Genomic DNA, 22,081 nt, shown 5'->3' on the forward strand with positions numbered 1-22,081 from the left:
TCCACTGGAAAATGAATTCAGTCTTACCATTACATACAGATTGTGTTGTCATGTGAAGCACAACAGTGACAATGTGTGAAGCATGACCAAACACTTCACTTTTAACACAAATACAATATCGACACATTATAAAACACTGTAGAGCGCAGAGGCACTAAAGTGAAAAAGGCACAAAATCCTTTGGAGATCCAAGTTTTCGAAGAGGTGTGTATTCTGTGTAAGGGCACTTTGGTGGCAGTGCAGTAATGACAGTTATTGGAAGTCAGTTCAGAAGACTGCCGGAGACCTGGGGTCTTCCACTGGTTGGATCTGCGGGGTACTTTGCTGTCTCCATGGTCCTGTCGGCTCCCAGCTAAGTCCATGCCATGGCCTGGTAAAGTAAAATCATAATTAGAATTAAAATGAAATCTGCTTGTTCACAGCATAAGGTTTACGCCTGGACAATGAATTTGACCCACCGACTAGTCATTTTTCAGGCATCAGAGGTTAGCTGAAGTAACACACAAAATAATAAAACAATGTTTCCTTCTGAATCACCATGGATAGTTATTTACTAAATAGATTCCCTCATAGTGCAGGATGAGTGATTCATGCTTTTCGGTTTAGTCCTGGTGGCCACTTTATATGGAGGTGTACTATTCAAATGCATCTCCTCTATTATAAATTGTACCAAGACCTCAGCTGACGTGACTCAAACAGCTGCTGTGTGGATGGGGGTGGAACACAAGTTATGGGACAGCATAGGAACCTACCTAACAGCAGAGCCACATAATCTTCACCGTCCTCCTCTTCAGATGATGACGCAGACTCTACAAGCCCTCGCTCCAGCACACACCTAGACTTCTTCCTCCTCCTCCTCCCAGTCAATGCTATGAAAGGAAATATTCAGAAAGTATTATTCAGACAAAATACTCTGAATGAACAATTTGACATGTATTTCAATGGGAAAATAACAGCGATAGTAATTGATGTCATGTAGCTATTATTTGTGGGCCATTTCCTCGGGTAGTTTCCCAAACAGTGGGTCGAGACACATTTGTGGGTCACAGACCAATTTGTGTGGGTCACAACTCGAGTAATAATCCCATTTTCTTTTCCTACTAAAAATAAAATATTAATTTAAAAAAATTGACAACCTTTTTAGATGTAATTTTTGTAACAATTGTATAGATTTTCAACAAACACCGACTAGTTAGCAAGCATATTACACAAGTGGTTCTAAAACCTTTTCATGTCAAGGACCACTAAATTGACACTTATTAGCCCGCGGACCCCCAGATATGCCAGGGACCCCCATAAGAGACTACAACTACTAGGCTACTGCCAAGTCAGACAGATGCACCCTGAAAATAAGTATGTTAGCACAGTGTGAACCACAAGACTAAATGTATTGTATTTTACAACAGTGATTCTCAAACCTTTTCATGTCAAGGACCCCCAAATTGACATAAGCTCGCGGACCCCCAGATATACCAGGGACCCCCATTATAAGAGACTACTAGCTGCAGAGTCAGACACCAGAAAGCTAACGTCATTGTACCATACTGCTAGGTAATGTAAACAAACGAGGACTGTTTATATCACCTTATATAAAACTTTTTAAAGAAAGAGTGGTCGCGCAGCTTGTATAGCCAGTAGCCACGATGCAATAGCCCTTTTATTTATTTTTATCAACAGTAAGAGGTCTTCTTCAACGTTTGTTTTGTTAGGTCGTGGAAACAAGTTGGCCATCCTCCTTCATTGTAACGTTTAGTGGACTAACTTATACACAAACAAAATACTGAAATAGACCATAAGAAATGATTACCTGTACAGAAGACACAGCAAGTTCTGCGTTGGTTCAGAGAGAGTCCCCTCCATCCCCTCCATCGTTTGTTTCCTTTTTTTTCCCTTCTTTTTGTTTGCACACTTTGCAGTGTATGCAGTAGTAGGAAAGGGTAGAATAGGACGTTTTTTCTCCCAGTCTGTCATTTCTTTCGAACTAAAAACTAGTTTAGAGAGCTAGAGAAGCATGTTTTGTTGGTTTTGTATCAAGCAAGCTGCCGTTGGAGACGACATATGCGCACATTGTGCAGTAGGCCTATGCTCTTCTTCTGTTGTCTTTCACACGGTGGTTTCAAGCGTCGGCCTGTGGGGCTAAAATGATTGACAACCGACGTAGCCAATCGAAAGAGGCTACCGACGTAGCCAATCGAGAGAGGCAGTTTGTACCGCGGCGCGGTGATTTTGAACCAATAATAGCCCAGCAGCTCTCTGCTTTGGAGGCAGACTGCGGCCCCTACAGGCAATCTAGAGACTCGATTTTTTTGTCTCTGTCAAACCTAATTGCTAACCATCTGAATCTAAAATAAAAAATAAAAAAAAGTGACAGTAAAATTCTGACAAGCTGGCCCAAAAAATGCTTATATCAGCTTTAAGAGTGCTGTTACACGCTCCCTCTATAATAATACCATACTAATCTGTAACACTGTACTTAAGTACAGTACTTAAGTAAATGTACTTAGTTACTTTCCACCACTGCTTTCCCCCCCTTGTGACGCCCCTGAATGCACTCGCTCTTCTGCAGAATATTGCGCGGTGACTCGCGGTCTATATTCTTCTTTGAATAGACTGGTGCTTTTCAATTTCAACCAGTGGTCCCCACACCAGTGGTCCCCGGGGGCATTGGTAACCAAATGGACCCTTACAGAAGTATGCGTAAAAAGAAACCAAATGGATATCATTTTACCCTTACAGTTAAGATCTTTATAAGGGTCCATTTGGTTACCATTTGGTTCTTTAGCTGGGGACCACCTGGAACTCCCTCAAGGACCACGGGTGGTCTCCGGACCACTGGTTGAGAACCACTGTCCATGTCTGGAAGTGCAGCAAGGATTTCATTGTACTGTAAGTCAGTCCCATATGAAGATAAAACAAAATAGCATCAAGCATTTCTTTCCTGAAATAAGGATTTTTTTATTATCTCAAGAAAACGTTTTAATCAATTGAATGATTCAATTATATCAAGGAAATGTTTTAATTAAGTGATTGAATGATTTAATTATATCATTTTAGGATTTTGTTTATTCAGGTTAATAAAGCATTGCTACACTATATACAGCGTTCCTACGCTTTGAAAATATATTTTGCAGCTGGTCCCTTCCAGGGCTCCGTAACACATTAACACATTCACCACCGAGGCGTATAAACTGTATACGTTTGATCAAATCCAACAATTCCACATGCTGGTCACATGGTGTGATCTGTGAGACGTCCAAATAAGGTCAAAACAATGAAAAACCCTGGCAGAGGAGGATGAATGAATTCATTAATACCTGGCAGTGAAAGGGTTAAGCATCTGTGTTATTTTAGAAACATGTTTTAAACTTGTTTACACTTTGGATATTCAAAAATAGCAGATCTACAAGCTCATAGTGCGGCATGAGGTAACGCTCTATGAACTTCTAAATCTGCTATTTTTGAAAATCATGAATGTTTGCAAATCTTTGAATATTATAATATTTTACGAGAACAGTTTGTGGTGTTTCTATCTTTTCTGTTTTCAGTTGGTTTTCACGAACTGTTTAGTGTTTAAACTCTGGTGTTGGTCAGCATCATGAGTTCACAGCTCTCATAAGGAACTGGGGACCCCCAATAGAATCATATTTGAACTGGGGACCCACCAAAATAATTACATTTCAACTGGCGAACTCCTAAAATTGCACAAAATGACGCGCTATGGGTTTTTGGTTGATCACCTCTCTCTCTCTATCTCTCTCTCTCTCTCTCTCTCTCTCTCCAGAGTCAGTGAGGTTGGTGAATGGTCCTGGTTTGTGTTCAGGCAGAGTGGAGGTGAAGTCTGATCAGTCGTGGCTCTCAGTGTGTGAAGGTGACTTTGACCAGCAGGATGCAGAGGTGGTCTGTAGGGAGCTTGGGTGTGGGGCTCCTTCAGTCCTCCAGGGGGCGCTCTATGGAGAAGGGAAGGCTCCCATGTGGACCAAAGAGTTCCAGTGTGAAGGCAGTGAGTCTGTTCTCCTGGACTGTAGAACCTCAGACTCAACTAGAAACACCTGCTCACCTGACAAGACTGTTGGACTCACCTGCTCAGGTAAACCACAAACTACACTATAGCTTTGATTAGTAGTTTACAGTCAAAGTAATGTTACTGACCCTGATCCAACCTCTGACCCCCCTCCAGGGGGCGCTACCACCCCTCCAGTTAGGTGAAGGTTACCTTACTGCTACTTCCACCACTTTATCCATTATCTATTATGGACAAGCTCATCTGAAAGGATCTATTTTCACTAGTTATAAGTGATCTCACTGGTCAGAGCCCCAGGCAGGTGTGACAGGGTGGTATAAGGCAGCACTCGTTATTTATTGAAGGGGGTTATAGGAGCAAATATATAAGCTCTGATATAAAATGCCATGACCCTCCCTCTCAATTGGGGAGAAAATCAATGACCCTCCCCAGGCATTAAAAAAAAAAGATTGACCCTCCCCTAACAACATGACATTTACCACAGTAAAATTATGCCTAAAACCTTAACTTATAGGGCCGTCGAGACGATTAATCATCATACAAAATAATTGCGATTGACAAATAATTAATTATATAATTCCAGTTCATTTCAATTAAGCTCTCATTCCAGTCAGCTGGTGTGAACGATAAAATGACAGTTGCAGTTGTGAATGAAAACGTAGTCCTGTGCTTTCTTATTGTCCTCACCTCAAATTAAATGCTGGATTATTTACTTTTCTTCAAATTGACTGGATCCAACTTGGATCACACAAGGTAACATCCAGGTCTTTATCCATCACAATCAAACAAAGTAGCCTAATCACTCAAACCTATATGTGTGAGTGATCAAGTTTAACATCTTAATGAAGAAGGTAGAGACAGACAGTGCACTGGGAGATGAGACCTTTTTGCTTTTGGACAGATGCAACATCTCTCGCGTGCGCGCTCTCTCTTTTTTTGCTTTTTGAGAGAGCGACACACACACACACACACACACACACACACACACACACACACACACACACACACACACACACACACACACACACACACACACACACACACACACACACACAGCCTTTCGGACTTTAAGGACTTTAAGGCCATCGGAAAATCACCACACGCCCGAACATAATTATTGTCTATTTCCCCCCACTTCATTAGGCTATGATAGCTTTGATAATTGCGACCGTCAGGTCGCCGTCCGTCCGTCCGTCCGTCGGTCACACGTCACACGTCACACCTTTGCCCTGCTCATATCTCCGCATCAGTATGACATCACACTGCTGACATCAGTATGACATCACACCATATATGGAGGGATGTGTTGGTTATCTCCATATCTGGAGATTCAACCTTCAACGATTTTGACATCTTGTTACTAATCTGTCGGTAGATAATGCCGGTCTTATATAAGGGTCATTTGTGTACGGTGTGATGTCATACTGATGTCAGCAGTGTGATGTCATACTGATGCGGAGATATGAGCAGGGCAAAGGTGTGACAAGGCCCTGCAGAAAATGCATGACACGCTGCTGCGCCACACTCAGCACCCCTAAAAACCAGTACTTGGGATTTGTTGATGTAAATGTTCACATAGAGTGTAATAATTGGTAAAACAAACTTTTGGCCTATTTGTGGAGATAAGCGACCAACGGTCGCTTATCTCCCGATTACGGAGTCTTACTGGTCCACATACTGTAGGCCTACTGCTTAATGAAGAACATGATCAATTTAATTGCTTTTTGAACATCAAGAAAGTGTAAAATGTTAGCGAGGGACTAGTGGAAAATTGATCAACCCAGTTGCGTTAGGGTGTTGCGCTCTGAAAATAGCAGATCTACAAGCTCAGAATGCATCACGTTGACGGGCTAGACCAGGCCAGCTGCTGTTGGACTGTCTACTGCCGTTTTATTTCCCAGTTCAGCGTATTGTTTTGGGCGGTGGATCTGTAGATGTGTTGTATCTGCGACGCAGGCCGTTGCCTGCTGCTGCTACTTGTGCGTGCGGCTGTGCCACAGTGCCAGGGACGTGCAGAGAATGTTAGAGAGGCAGGGGGCTGACATTTCTAAAAGAGGGCAATTCATTCAACCTAAGATGCTGCATTCAAGTTCAGGAGCTGCGTTCAGGTAGGCCTATGGCACGGAAAAGGGCGTTTGCATTTCTTTCACCATAGTAAAAACTGCATTCATGGTCTGGAGAACCTGAGGGCACTTTTTACAGAAGGATAAAAGGGCGGGGGCTCAAGCCCCCTTTGATGTCTATGTGTATTGTAGTGTGACTGTGAATGCGTCTCTCGCAGGTCTCTCGCACAGCGGGACACAACCCAATAATCTTCAAGACTGAGGATCGTTTGTGTAGTGTAAATGCTCATATGATCCGATTAAATAATCATGAAATCTGGTCGTGCACAAACTTTTGAGAGGGTCTCTCCGCTCCGTGCTCATTCAAGCACTGATTGAGAGACTGAAGTTCCGCACTTCTGTGAAGCGCGTCAGGATAGCATAGCTCGGCTGTACCATTGAAGAGAAAGCAGAGGGGGGTATCATTGACTATTGTATTTTACCACAGCGTTCCTTAATTAAATAATAGTATTATTGAAAGGAACACTGTAGTAAAATATATATAGGCCTATAAAAACCTGGACTATTTTTAATTCAAAATCGCATGACCCTCCCCGAGACTCAAATTAAAATAGCATCACCCTCCCTGAGATTAAAATATAAATAGCATCACCCTCCCCTAAAATACTCCAGGGGGGAGGGGGTCAGAATTAACGAATTGCACCCCAGGAAATATTTGGAAAACCTAATTTAACTATTACACTCTTTTACAAAAGTGAATCCTCACACAGGTTCGTTTTACAATAATTGGCAGAAACGTAGTTTTAACCAAAGTACAAAAAAGTGTTTAAGTTAATATAATCTCTTAATATAATATAATAACGTAAAATCTGCAAACTTTTGGCCAAATAAGATCTCAAATGAGGAACTTTACAAGAAGACAGGCAGCTTGCATATGTCCCTTGAGATTAGGAAACGCAGGTTAAGATGGCTCGGTCATGTGTTAAGGATGCCCAATGAAAGGTTACCCAAAGTTGCCTTGAGATGGACCCCAATTGGGAAAAGAAAGAGAGGCAGACCAAAGAACACCTGGCGATGGACAGTGATGACAGAGCTGAAGGAGATGGGTCTTTCCTGGGACGAAGCACAGGCCAAAGCACGAGACAGGGTTCTCTGGCAGTGTATGATTGCAGCCTTATGCCCCAACCGGGACGAAGAGGATAAGTAAGTAAGTTAATATAATCATCATCAATATCATCATCATCATCATCATCATCATCATCATCATCATGAAAACAATGGCATTAATAAGAATGAATAAATCCAAGGGTTAAAAGTCAATTACAGCCGTGAGCACCAATAAGCATACAGAGACTATACAGGACAGCACTGGGGGAAAAGGAGAGCTGGGTTGGCTGACCCACCCAGGACATGGCAACCCCATTCACAGCAAAGCAAAATAACTAAACTCAAAATAAACCAATGAATAAACCATTAAACACAAGGAAGGGGGGGGGGGGCACCGCTCCTGTAAAGAAATGAGTAAATCAGTCTTCACAGTGAAATAGAATAAAAGTGTTTCTATTCTACTTGGTCAGGGTTAATGAGCTGCTGTCTGCCAATGTGCCCAGTTGTACCAAACAAACAAATAAACCCAAAACAACAAATACAAATAATAAACAAATGAAACAAACCACTGGGTGACAATAGATAACCCTATTATTACAAGCAACTGCCGGGGAATCCCGTCCACGTTGGTGAGAGCAGAGCGCACCGTTCACACTGCTACAGCGGTGGAAACCATGTAGGAAAAACTGAAATATAAATTAAGCCCAGGTTTATATTCTGGTGAAAACACCTGAATAAACAATGCTGCAAAGAAGGAGGACCCCAACTTACCTAGTGTGTGTGGCGGTTTGTTCCTCACACCAAAACACACACACACACACACACACACACACACACACACACACACACACACACACACACACACACACACACACACACACACACACACACACACACACACACACACACAGTAGTGTTTAGTTCATCTATGTTATTTTATTTCAGTCTGCCATGACCAGGACCTGGGGAACACGTTTGGTTCTGTACTTGTATGGAATGACAATAAAACTCTTTGAACCTTTATTTAACTGTTTATTCTATTGTGTGTTTACAGAGCCTGATGATGTCAGGTTGGTGGGAGGAGCCAGACGCTGTACTGGTAAACTGGAGGTGAAACACCAGAGAGAATGGAGAACAGTGCATCCTGCTCTCTGGAACCAGAAGCATTCATCTGTAGTGTGTAGACAACTGGGATGTGGATCTGCTGGTTCTACAGAGAGGAGAGATGGTTCTACATATCAACCTATATGGTGGATGGGATGGAATAATAAATGTGTTGGTTCTGAACATTCAGTGAGGGAGTGTATAGTATGGAGTTCTGATAGTTCCTCCTCCAGTCTGGAGCTGATCTGTTCAGGTAACAAACAATGACTTCAACAATGACACTAATCTATACTGTCTGTCTGTCTGTCTGTCTGTCTGTCTGTCTGTCTGTCTGTCTGTCTGTCTGTAGTGTATCTGTGTGTGTGTGTGTGTGTGTGTGTGTGTGTGTGTGTGTGTGTGTGTGTGTGTGTGTGTGTGTGTGTGTGTGTGTGTGTGTGTGTGTGTGTGTGTGTGTGTTCAAATATTGTCCATAGCAGGGCTCCAGACTAAGGGACTCCAGACGTCATGAAACACACAGAAACTAAATATGATGTAAACAGAATGGTTAAAAAGTTACCACAGGGAGTGTTATCATCCTTTCAGGTAGAACTTAACACGCTGCACTATTTGAAGGGGTTCATTTACACAGCAGTAAGAGGCTGAGAACAGACAATCTGGGTTACAGCGGCTCCAAAAGAGCCGATCTACAAGCTGTGGCAGCTTATTTTCTCCAATAATGGTCTTTTAATTAACTCTCAATAACAACAAGGTCCACTCGTCTCAAATAAATAACTTCTTCTCCGCTACAGTTCATCTGATTCTGAACCAAAACAACGACGCGAGCCGTGAAGCAGACTGCACTGCATGCCATGTAGAGAGCGTTCCATTAAGCATGCTTATTCTGTACGGCTGTGTTGTGTGCAATGTGAGCTGACTGAGCCATATGATCTAAAAGCCCTCAAAGCCCAGAGGATGCGACGAGTTGTAGGCTTGCAGATTAGTCCTGTTCAACAGTCACGCATGGTTCTTTACTGTATGTGACATCCACTCACACCAGCAAACTGTCTGGCAATCAGATTTTTAGTAGCCACAAATGATAGATAACTGATATGACAGTATAAAAATAGAAAGGATTGCCAAGCCAATTTCACCAGCATTAAGGGTAATAGTAATATTATTAATAAGGGTAATAATAATAATATAATAATACATATAATAAAAATACACATATTTTTAATACATATATATTTTTGGGATGGATTACATTCATTTGGGGACGATTAAATGTGTCTTTTGGGACGTTGGTGAAAAAGTTAGTCTGGAGCCCTGGTCCATATTTGCACGTGTAAACATGTAGAGAGAGAGAGAGAGAGAGAGAGAGAGAGAGAGACAGAGACAGAGACAGAGACAGAGAGAGAGAGAGAGAGAGAGACAGTGAAAGAGAGAGAGAGAGAGAGAGAGAGAGAGAGAGAGAGAGAGAGAGAGAGAGAGAGAGAGAGAGAGAGAGAGAGATTTTGATTTTAAAGATGCCTTTATTTACTTATTGCATGATTTACAACCTCATTGACCAATCAAAACACAGAGCTGAAATATCCTTCATTAAAAAGAGAGAATGAACTCCCCCTGCTCCCCCAGCGTACACAGAACCCCTCCCACAGTCCACCGTGAGTTCAAACCCTCCATTATTACGCATTATTTAATGCTTTAATTATTGAAAAATAGCAGATCTACAAGCTCACCAAGTGCCCGCGCTGCGAGCTTGTAGATCTGCTATTTTTGAAGAATCGTGATTTATTTTGTCATGTGAAGGATCCCCAAAATGATATGTATTTGGCCAAGGACCCCCATTTCAAAATATTTAGTTCCATGGACCCCCCAGAAGCAAAATTTGAGTTGCAAATGTTCGCTTAAAAAATACAAAAGAATAGCAGATCTACAAGCTCGCAGCGCGGTACTCGGTGTCCCGCTGTGAGCTTGTATATCTGCTATTTTTTTTAAAGCTAAAGTATAAAATAATTAGGGCCCCATCCACCTTGGGCCCTCGTAACTCAGTCCCACTTTCACCCAGAGGTGGAAAAAGTAGTCACATTTTGTACTTAACTAAAAATATCAATACTGCACTGTAGATGTACTCCGTTACAAGTAAATGTCCGGAATTGAAAATGTACTTGAGTAAAAGTACGAAAGTATTTGCATCAAAATGTACATAAAGTACCAAAAGTAAAAGTACTAAATGTCTGAAAATAGCATATATACAAGCTCACAACGCGTCGCGATGCGACGCGTTGTGAGCTTGTAGATCGGCTATTTTCAAATAGCCAAGGTATAAAATAGGGCTAAAGTGGGTTAATGTGTGTTTTATAATATTATAATTTACACCTGCAAAGTACCTAGTAATTAAAGTTTAATAAATGTAGTGGAGTAAAAGTACAATATTTGAATCCAAGATGTAGAGGAGTAGAAGTAAAAGTATTGGAAATTGGAAATACTCAAGTAAAGTACAAATACCACAACACTGTATGTAGAAAAGAAACCGTATTTGGTCACGGCTTCATGACAATGATCAACACGTCACCATGAATTGTATGGCGTCATAATCAGCACTTATAAACAGGATTTCCTGTAAGTCTGGTTCTTTAGCTGGGGACCACCTGGAACTCCCTCAAGGACCACGGGTGGTCTCCGGACCACTGGTTGAGAACCACTGTCCATGTCTGGAAGTGCAGCAAGGATTTCATTGTACTGTAAGTCAGTCCCATATGAAGATAAAACAAAATAGCATCAAGCATTTCTTTCCTGAAATAAGGATTTTTTTTATTATCTCAAGAAAACGTTTTAATCAATTGAATGATTCAATTATATCAAGGAAATGTTTTAATTAAGTGATTGAATGATTTAATTATATCATTTTAGGATTTTGTTTATTCAGGTTAATAAAGCATTGCTACACTATATACAGCGTTCCTACGCTTTGAAAATATATTTTGCAGCTGGTCCCTTCCAGGGCTCCGTAACACATTAACACATTCACCACCGAGGCGTATAAACTGTATACGTTTGATCAAATCCAACAATTCCACATGCTGGTCACATGGTGTGATCTGTGAGACGTCCAAATAAGGTCAAAACAATGAAAAACCCTGGCAGAGGAGGATGAATGAATTCATTAATACCTGGCAGTGAAAGGGTTAAGTATCTGTGTTATTTTAGAAACATGTTTTAAACTTGTTTACACTTTGGATATTCAAAAATAGCAGATCTACAAGCTCATAGTGCGGCATGAGGTAACGCTCTATGAACTTCTTAATCTGCTATTTTTGAAAATCATGAATGTTTGCAAATCTTTGAATATTATAATATTTTACGAGAACAGTTTGTGGTGTTTCTATCTTTTCTGTCTTGAGTTTTCAGTTGGTTTTCACGAACTGTTTAGTGTTTAAACTCTGGTGTTGGTCAGCATCATGAGTTCACAGCTCTCATAAGGAACTGGGGACCCCCAATAGAATCATATTTGAACTGGGGACCCACCAAAATAATTACATTTCAACTGGCGAACTCCTAAAATTGCACAAAATGACGCGCTATGGGTTTTTGGTTGATCACCTCTCTCTCTCTCTCTCTCTCTCTCTCTCTCTCTCTCTCTCTCTCTCTCTCTCTCTCTCTCCAGAGTCAGTGAGGTTGGTGAATGGTCCTGGTTTGTGTTCAGGCAGAGTGGAGGTGAAGTCTGATCAGTCGTGGCTCTCAGTGTGTGAAGGTGACTTTGACCAGCAGGATGCAGAGGTGGTCTGTAGGGAGATTGGCTGTGAGGCTCCTTCAGTCCTCCAGGGGGCGCTCTATGGAGAAGGGAAGGCTCCCATGTGGACCAAAGAGTTCCAGTGTGAAGGCAGTGAGTCTGTTCTCCTGGACTGTAGAACCTCAGACTCAACTAGAAACACCTGCTCACCTGACAAGACTGTTGGACTCACCTGCTCAGGTAAACCACAAACTACACTATAGCTTTGATTAGTAGTTTACAGTCAAAGTAATGTTACTGACCCTGATCCAACCTCTGACCCCCCTCCAGGGGGCGCTACCACCCCTCCAGTTAGGTGAATGTTACCTTACTGCTACTTCCACCACTTTATCCATTATCTATTATGGACAAGCTCATCTGAAAGGATCTATTTTCACTAGTTATAAGTGATCTCCTCTGAAAGGATCTATTTTCACTAGTTATAAGTGATCTCACTGGTCAGAGCCCCAGGCAGGTGTGACAGGGTCGTATAAGGCAGCACTCGTTATTTATTGAAGGGGGTTATAGGAGCAAATATAATTATAAGCTCTGATATAAAATGCCATGACCCTCCCTCTCAATTGGGGAGAAAATCAATGACCCTCCCCAGGCATTAAAAAAAAAGATGACCCTCCCCTAACAACATGACATTTACCACAGTAAAATTATGCCTAAAACCTTAACTTATAGGGCCGTCGAGACGATTAATCATCATACAAAATAATTGCGATTGACAAATAATTAAGTGTGCCTGCTATGCAATAGCAGAACACTTATTGTAATCCGCCATACTTAAGTCAGTCAGTCAGTCAGTCAGTAAGTAATGTTCTTGCAAATTTCTGCTCGTAATAACTGCCGCACAATTTACGCCACCGCCGCAATATATACATCAAAACGTGCGGCTCGGCCGGGAATGGTGTGCTATTACTTTTCTTTCCGATCCGCGTTACCATTGCGACGTAATTCGCAAAAAACGACGCCAAAAAACCCCATTGACTTAGAATGGGGGAAACTTCGGCACGTAATAACTGCCGCACAATTTACGCCACCCCCGCAATATATACATCAAAATGTGCGGCTCGGCTGGGAATGGTGTGCTATTACTTTTCTTTCCGATCCGCGATACGATTGCGATGTAATTCGCAAAAAACGACACCCAAAAACCCCATTGACTTAGAATGGGGGACTCCGAAAAAAAACCAGAAACCTTGGCGCCACATAACTCTGCCATACTTTTGCCTAGCAACGTGATTTAAACTTTAAAATGCACACACAACTTTGGTCTTTTTCCGGACAATAGGGATGAGCTGTAATTGATTAAGCCCCGCCCCCTCTGTAACAGGAAGTGTCCTTCGCCAAACAGGAAGTGCCTCTATAACTCATGAACCGTTTGTCGTACAGACTCGTGGCTGGTATCATAATTCTTTTTTTTTCTCAATTTTTTTTTTCTCAAATTTTTTTTCTCAAAATTTTTTTTTCTCAAAATTTTTTTTTCTCAAAAATTTTTTTTTTCTCAAAATTTTTTTTTCTCAAAATTTTTTTTTTCTCAATTTTTTTTTTCTCATTTTTTTTTTTTCTTTCCGATCCGCGATACGATTGCGATGTAATTCGCAAAAAACTACGCCCAAAAACCCCATTGACTTAGAATGGGGGACTCCGAAAAAAAACCCAGAAACTTTGGCGCCACATAACTCCGCCATACTTTTGCCTAGCAACGTGATTTAAACTTTAAAATGCACACACAACTTTGGTCTTTTTCCGGCCAATAGGAATGAGCTGTAATTGATTAAGCCCCGCCCCCTCTGTAACAGGAAGTGTCCTTCGCCAAACAGGAAGTGCCTCTATAACTCATGAACCGTTTGTCGTACAGACTCGCGGCTGGTATCATAATTCTTTTTTTTTCTCAATTTTTTTTTTCTCAAATTTTTTTTCTCAAAAATGTTTTTTTCTCAAAAAAAAAATTTTCAAATTTTTTTTTTTCTCAATTTTTTTTTTCTCATTTTTTTTTTCTCAATTTTTTTTTCTCAACATTTTTTCTCAACATTTTTTTTCTCAAATTTTTTTTTTCTCAAAATTTTTTTTTCTCAAATTTTTTTTTCTCAAAATTTTTTTTTCTCAAATTTTTTTTTCTCAAATTTTTTTTTCTCAAAATTTTTTTTTCTCAATTTTTTTTTCTCAAAATTTCTTTTCTCAAAATTTTTTTTTCTCAAAAAATTTTTTTTCCTCAAAATTTTTTTTTCTCAAAAAACTTTTTTTTTCTCACAAAACAATTTTTTTCTCACAAAACAATTTTTTCTCAAAAAAACTGTCGTTAAAGTGCGACCCGTGATAACGGCCAAAAATGCGCCAAAACGCCACTAATTAGTCGAAATGGCTGTGGGTGGTGTCATATGAAGAACCATAATGTTAAAGCTTATGCAAAAAATGCTAATGTTAAAAAATGTAACGCTAATGCTAACACCAACCGCTACACAAGGTTGCACAGACTTAGCGAGCTGCAGGCACACTTAAAATTTCTTGGAAATTTTCTTTTCTAGTTAATTATATAATTCCAGTTCACTGCAGGTCATTTCAATTAAGCTCTCATTCCAGTCAGCTGGTGTGAACGATAAAATGACAGTTGCAGTTGTGAATGAAAACGTAGTCCTGTGCTTTCTTATTGTCCTCACCTCAAATTAAATGCTGGATTATTTACTTTTCTTCAAATTGACTGGATCCAACTTGGATCACACAAGGTAACATCCAGGTCTTTATCCATCACAATCAAACAAAGTAGCCTAATCACTCAAACCTATATGTGTGAGTGATCAAGTTTAACATCTTTTTTTTTTTATATATTTGTTTATTTGGGTACAGCAGGTTATATGTACAGGTTATACGTACAGACTCGCGGCTGGTATCATAATTCTTTTTTTTTCTCAATTTTTTTTTTCTCAAATTTTTTTTCTCAAAAATGTTTTTTTCTCAAAAAAAATTTTTTCAAATTTTTTTTTTTCTCAATTTTTTTTTTCTCATTTTTTTTTTCTCATTTTTTTTTTCTCAATTTTTTTTTCTCAACATTTTTTCTCAACATTTTTTTTCTCAAATTTTTTTTTTCTCAAAATTTTTTTTTCTCAAATTTTTTTTTCTCAAAATTTTTTTTTTCTCAAATTTTTTTTTCTCAAAATTTTTTTTTCTCAATTTTTTTTTCTCAAAATTTCTTTTCTCAAAATTTTTTTTTCTCAAAAAATTTTTTTTCCTCAAAATTTTTTTTTCTCAAAAAACTTTTTTTTTCTCACAAAACAATTTTTTTCTCACAAAACAATTTTTTCTCAAAAAAACTGTCGTTAAAGTGCGACCCGTGATAACGGCCAAAAATGCGCCAAAACGCCACTAATTAGTCGAAATGGCTGTGGGTGGTGTCATATGAAGAACCATAATGTTAAAGCTTATGCAAAAAATGCTAATGTTAAAAAATGTAACGCTAATGCTAACACCAACCGCTACACAAGGTTGCACAGACTTAGCGAGCTGCAGGCACACTTAAAATTTCTTGGAAATTTTCTTTTCTAGTTAATTATATAATTCCAGTTCACTGCAGGTCATTTCAATTAAGCTCTCATTCCAGTCAGCTGGTGTGAACGATAAAATGACAGTTGCAGTTGTGAATGAAAACGTAGTCCTGTGCTTTCTTATTGTCCTCACCTCAAATTAAATGCTGGATTATTTACTTTTCTTCAAATTGACTGGATCCAACTTGGATCACACAAGGTAACATCCAGGTCTTTATCCATCACAATCAAACAAAGTAGCCTAATCACTCAAACCTATATGTGTGAGTGATCAAGTTTAACATCTTTTTTTTTTTATATATTTGTTTATTTGGGTACAGCAGGTTATATGTACAGGTTATACGTACAGACTCGCGGCTGGTATCATAATTCTTTTTTTTTCTCAATTTTTTTTTCTCAAATTTTTTTTCTCAAAAATGTTTTTTTCTCAAAAAAAATTTTTTCAAATTTTTTTTTTTCTCAATTTTTTTTTTCTCATTTTTTTTTTCTCAATTTTTTTTTCTCAATTTTTTTTTCTCAACATTTTTTCTCAACATTTTTTTTCTCAAATTTTTTTTTTCTCAAAATTTTTTTTTCTCAAATTTTTTTTTCTCAAAATTTTTTTTTTCTCAAATTTTTTTTTCTCAAATTTTTTTTTCTCAAAATTTTTTTTTCTCAATTTTTTTTTCTCAAAATTTCTTTTCTCAAAATTTTTTTTTCTCAAAAAATTTTTTTTCCTCAAAATTTTTTTTTCTCAAAAAATTTTTTTTTCTCACAAAACAATTTTTTTCTCACAAAACAATTTTTTCTCAAAAAAACTGTCGTTAAAGTGCGACCCGTGATAACGGCCAAAAATGCGCCAAAACGCCACTAATTAGTCGAAATGGCTGTGGGTGGTGTCATATGAAGAACCATAATGTTAAAGCTTATGCAAAAAATGCTAATGTTAAAAAATGTAACGCTAATGCTAACACCAACCGCTACACAAGGTTGCACAGACTTAGCGAGCTGCAGGCACACTTAAAATTTCTTGGAAATTTTCTTTTCTAGTTAATTATATAATTCCAGTTCACTGCAGGTCATTTCAATTAAGCTCTCATTCCAGTCAGCTGGTGTGAACGATAAAATGACAGTTGCAGTTGTGAATGAAAACGTAGTCCTGTGCTTTCTTATTGTCCTCACCTCAAATTAAATGCTGGATTATTTACTTTTCTTCAAATTGACTGGATCCAACTTGGATCACACAAGGTAACATCCAGGTCTTTATCCATCACAATCAAACAAAGTAGCCTAATCACTCAAACCTATATGTGTGAGTGATCAAGTTTAACATCTTTTTTTTTTTATATATTTGTTTATTTGGGTACAGCAGGTTATATGTACATACATTGGTTTGGGGTTTCGATATGGTTTAGTCCCTGTGTCCCCAATTCTTTCCTCTTTTTTTCAACAAACACCATCTACACATAAGACAGAACCGGACACAACATAAAACAAATGCAACAAAATATACATGAAATAAACAAATACTAAAATAAATGAAGCAAAACAAAACAAAAAGAGGTCACAGAAAGAAAGGAAGGGGTCACATCAGCTACAACAGTCCACAGACATGTCTAGTTTTCCCTCTATTGGTGTGGCAGTGAACCACTGCCCCAACCAACATAGGTTGTCAGACATGTCACTTCAGTCACTATCTGTCGGGAGAGGGGCAACCGTATCAGATGGTAAGTGATCAAGTAGAGGTTTCCATATTTTGGTAAAGATGTTCTCATTGCCTTTAGATCTAGCACTCATTCTTTCCATGGGTAGGATATTATATATATCTCGGTACCACTGTGCCACTGTTGGTGGTTTATCCATAATCCAATTAAACAGGATACATTTCCTGGCCAGAACTAACAATTTTTGGAGAAGCATAACATTGGATGAGTACAGGTTCAGCGATAAGGGCCGATCTGGAAGGCTAAGAAGAAATAATCCTGGTTTCATCTTGATATTACATTTAAAAATATTGTTTATCTCTTTAGAAATTGAGGACCAGAATTTGGAGATTGCGGGACAGTCCCAAAAGCAGTGCATATATGTACCAGTTTTATCTTTGCATTTAGAGCATAATGGAGATCTTGTGGGGTCAAACTTGTTTAAGATGTATGGTGTCCTGTGTTGTCTATGTAGAATGTTGTATTGAGTTTCCTTGAGTCTGTTACAGCAAAATGTTTTACTACAGGAAAGAATGCTCGCCTTCCAGTCAGCTATTTCATATTTAGTTTTCAGATCCTTCTCCCAGTTTGATATTACATTATCTATGTTATGCTTATTCCAGATATCCATGAACTGATAGAAATATGAGATAAAGCCTTTAGGCTGCGAAAACTGAATGAGACATTCATCTAGTAGACTTCTAACCAACCCACCAGGGGGGAACACCATTTCAGTTTGTATGAAGTGACGTATTTGAAAAAAGGCAAATAAATGGTTGTTGGGTATTCCAAAATGAGATTTGACCTGTGTGAATGACATGAGCCCTTCTTCAGTAAAGAGGTCACCTATAACCCTGATTCCCTTTCTAAACCAGAAATTAAAAGTACTGTTGTTGATACCTGGTGGGAAGTTGTTGTTACCAGTTATAGGGGTCAAGGAGGAGGAGAATTCCTTTCTCCCCATGGAGATGGTGATTTCCCTCCAGGCCCTCACTGTATTAAAGATAAAAGATTTTTTAATGCTTGATGGTAACGACTTCGTACGGTCAGTCAGTAGACTCAACAGTGTAGCAGGTGAACAGCACCACGCATCTATATGGTTACATGTTCCACTGATGTAATCCTTTACCCATTCATGAATGATCTGTGCGTGGCAGGCCAGATTAAAATTTAGAATGTTAGGGAGTGCTAATCCACCTCTCTCTTCAGGAAGCTGTAGTGTCTTAAACTTAAGTCTGGGTTTTTTACCATGCCAAATGAATTTGGAAAGATCTCTTTCTAGGCTCTTAGCTACCTTTCTAGTTATCCACAGTGGAAGCATTTGTATAGGGTATAATAAACGTGGTAGGATGTTCATTTTTATAAGATTAACTCTACCTAGCCATGATATAGGAAGATGTAGCCATCTATCCAAGTCAGTTTTCACTTTTCGCAACACTGTGATCAAATTCAATCTAAACAGATCCTGTACATTTGGGGAGACCACTATCCCTAGATAAGTAAAACCTGCTGTCGACCACTTAAAAGGAAAGTTTGTAATATTGGGTGGATCAGTGGTGCCACCTACTGGCATTGCTACAGACTTACTCAGGTTAACCTTGTATCCTGATTCAGGACCAAAAGAGTCGATTACTGACAGAATGGCCGGGATAGAGGTCTCTGGGTTGGAAATAAATAATAAAATGTCATCTGCAAATAAAACGATTTTAAGCTTATGTTTTCCCACTTGAATACCGGATATGTCTATATTGCTTCTTATCGCCTCTGCTAAGGGTTCGATGGCGATCGCAAACAAGAGCGATGAAAGCGGATCTCCCTGCCTGGTTGATCTGGCCAGTTTAAAAGCTGGTGAACGTGTCCCATTAACCACCACACTAGCACTTGGAGAGTGGTAAAGAAGTCTTACCCATTTTATAAAGGTGTCACCTAATCCAAATTTATCAAGAGTCCCGAATAAGTAAGGCCACTCTATCCTATCAAATGCCTTTTCGGCATCGAGTGAGATGACTAAACCTTTATTTTGCGTCTCCTCTGCATGTTGAATAACGTTTAATAGTTTACGCATATTAGTCTGCCCCTGCCTATTTTTTATAAATCCACATTGGTCTGTATTAATTATTTTAGGCAGCAGTCCTTCTAGCCTTCTCGCTAGCAGCTTAGAGAGCAACTTACAGTCCACATTAATTAGACTAATTGGTCTATATGATTCACATAGCTCAGGTGATTTATTTTTTTTCAAAATTAGGGATATGTTTGCTGCGTAGAGAGTTGGGGGGAGGAATCCCTTTACAAATGACTCATTATACATACGTAGAAGTGGTTCCGCTACCATCTCTGCAAATGTTTTATAGAAGTCAGGGCCAAAGCCATCTGGTCCTGATGCTTTACCACTCTGAAGGGACCTAATTGTTTCAAGTATCTCGTCTTTGGTAATAGGTCTACATAGCAGATCTTTATCTTCCTCTGTTAAGGATGGAAGATTGACTTGTTCAAGAAAGTTAGGCGCTCCCTCTATATTATTGAGTTCTGAACTATATAATTTTGTATAGAATTCCTGCATGATTTTAGTTAGTTTTTTTGTTTCATATTGTTTGTTTCCAGAGCTGTCAATCAAGGAGGTGATGGTATTACTTTCACGCCTCCCAGCAGCTAAGCGTGCCAAAAGTCTGCCTGGTTTATTCCCCATCTCATAGAGCCTGTGTCTAGCATAGAGCAAAGAGGATTCTGCCTTTTGTGTTAATAACTCATCTAAAGCTGATTTAGTGATCGCTATTTTTCTAGAGAGGTTTTTAGAGGGGTGAGTCTTAAAATCTTCCTCAAGTTCGCCCAGCTCCTTCTCCAATTTTAGTTGTTCTTTAAGCGAGTCTTTTTTCTTAGCAGCACTGAAAGAGATAATTGACCCTCTAAGGACAGCCTTAGCGGCCTCCCATAGAGTTGAAGCATTTACATCTTCAGTGTCATTTATAGACATATACGTAGCAAACTGCTCCTTTAAAAATGTTATAAAATCAGGGCTGCTAAGAAGAGTAGGATTAAGGCTCCACTGGAACGAACTTGAATCACGACGAGGTGAGGTGAGACAAATATGTATGGGGGAATGATCAGAGAGTGTACGAATCCCAATGCCACTATCCTTTATTCTATCTAATACCTGTCTAGAGGTGAAAAAGTAATCGATACGAGAAAGACTCTGATGCGGATTGGAAAAGAAGGTGAAATCTCTCTTTTGTGGATTTAGTACTCTCCAAGCATCGTACAGGTTGAGATCTGTACATATTTCTAGAGTTGTCAAAGCTTTCTTGGAGGGGGGTTCTAGTGACGATGGACTGTGGTCGGCCTCAGGAGACAAAACACAGTTAAAGTCACCAGATAAAATAGTAAGTGGAACCAGCATCGGAGAGATATCAGCTAGCAGTTTAGAGTAAAATTCGCTATGGTACACATTTGGAGCATATACACAGCCAATTGTAATTTTCTCACCATATAACGTACCAGTGATTAAGACATAGCACCCTTCTATATCCTTAATACATGTTTCTAGAATAAATGGAGTGTTTTTGTTTATAAGTATTGCTACCCCTCTTTTACTTGAGCTGAAAGAAGAAAAAAAGACTTGACCTACCCACTCTCTTTTAAGTTTCTCATGCTCAATGTCTATCAGGTGGGTCTCCTGTAGTAGTGCTATATGTACTCTCTCTTTCTTGAGCCATGTTAGAATTTTCTTTCGCTTGATCACATGATTAAGCCCCTTTACATTATTTGAGATTATTTTAGTTGTACTCATGATGACCCTTAGTTTGTTTACCTATTAATACTGTTGTTATCCTGGGATATTGACATAAAGACATGTTGAGCTGATGTGACCCACTTTCAACGTATATAAGCAAAAATGACCTTAAAAAACATAAAAAGAAAACCTCAAACATACACAAAAAGAAAAACAACAAGAACACATATTCCTGAAAACTACATAGGCACGTGTTGCTGAGAGGTCCTGACCTAGCAAGCAAGAGATAAAACGCTCCTACCCACATTCTAAGAACACTTGTGTTCTCCATCCTAGTGGGTAACAGCAACTCTCATCAGTCCCTTTCCCCACCCCCAAATAATAATAATAATAATCTGTTGGTTTCATGCCACTTCAAATTTAACTGAATATAGAACAACAACAAAAGACACACACACGATAAAATGTGTGTTAATGCAATCTGTGTTTGCTTCATCACATTTACCAACTTGAACAGCAAAATATTATCTATGACTGTTGATGAGCATATTGTGGGCATTCTTCTAACCAGCAGCACTGTATCAATCCGTTTTTTTTTTTTTTACTCTAAAACCGTCTAAAGAAAAAAAAAAGAAAAGTATATAGTTTCCCCTTTTCCTTTTTCTTTCCCCTCCCCCCTATGCCCTCCCGCCAAATAATAATATGTTACTTCATATAACTCTTTAACAGCCTCTCAATGAGAGAGTAAACAATAAAAAATAAAAGAAATTAACAGAAAAATAAGAAGTAAAGTAAAATTAAGGTAATAATAATAATGATAATATAACTGAACTTTATAATTGGTTATTTTAAAAAGAAATAATAAATGAATAGATAAAAGGGAAAAAAGTAGGAGGAGAGAAGGCGAAAGAGAAAAAAAAACAGAAAAGAAAAGAGGAGGAGAGAGAGGAAAAAAAAGGAAGAGAGAGAAAGAAAAGGAGAGAGATAGGTAACCCTAGTCTGATAGTGAACATAATTAGGGGGGGCAGCCCTTTTTTAATATTATAATTTTTTTTTTTTTTTTGTTGCCAGCCCT

At 38.9% G+C, this 22,081-nt stretch overlaps 2 protein-coding genes across 6 annotated transcripts in view; both read left to right on the top strand.

Annotated features, from left to right (window-relative positions):
• LOC308291238 (uncharacterized protein) overlaps window positions 1-22,081 on the top strand; it is a 222,159-nt gene that overhangs the window by 141,418 nt on the left and 58,660 nt on the right. The window lies entirely within an intron of this gene.
• On the top strand, window positions 3,785-12,366 carry LOC308291729 (scavenger receptor cysteine-rich type 1 protein M130-like; the record flags this gene model as incomplete). The annotated part of the gene is made up of 4 exons (XM_080733858.1): window positions 3,785-4,087; window positions 8,246-8,548; window positions 11,942-12,247; window positions 12,338-12,366. Exons 1-4 carry the CDS (start codon window positions 3,970-3,972, stop codon window positions 12,364-12,366), a joined length of 756 nt encoding a protein of 251 aa, XP_080589984.1. The 5' UTR covers window positions 3,785-3,969.

This window comes from Nannobrachium achirus (assembly GCF_963921795.1).
Source record: "Nannobrachium achirus genome assembly, chromosome: 9".
NCBI lineage: Eukaryota > Metazoa > Chordata > Actinopteri > Myctophiformes > Myctophidae > Nannobrachium > Nannobrachium achirus.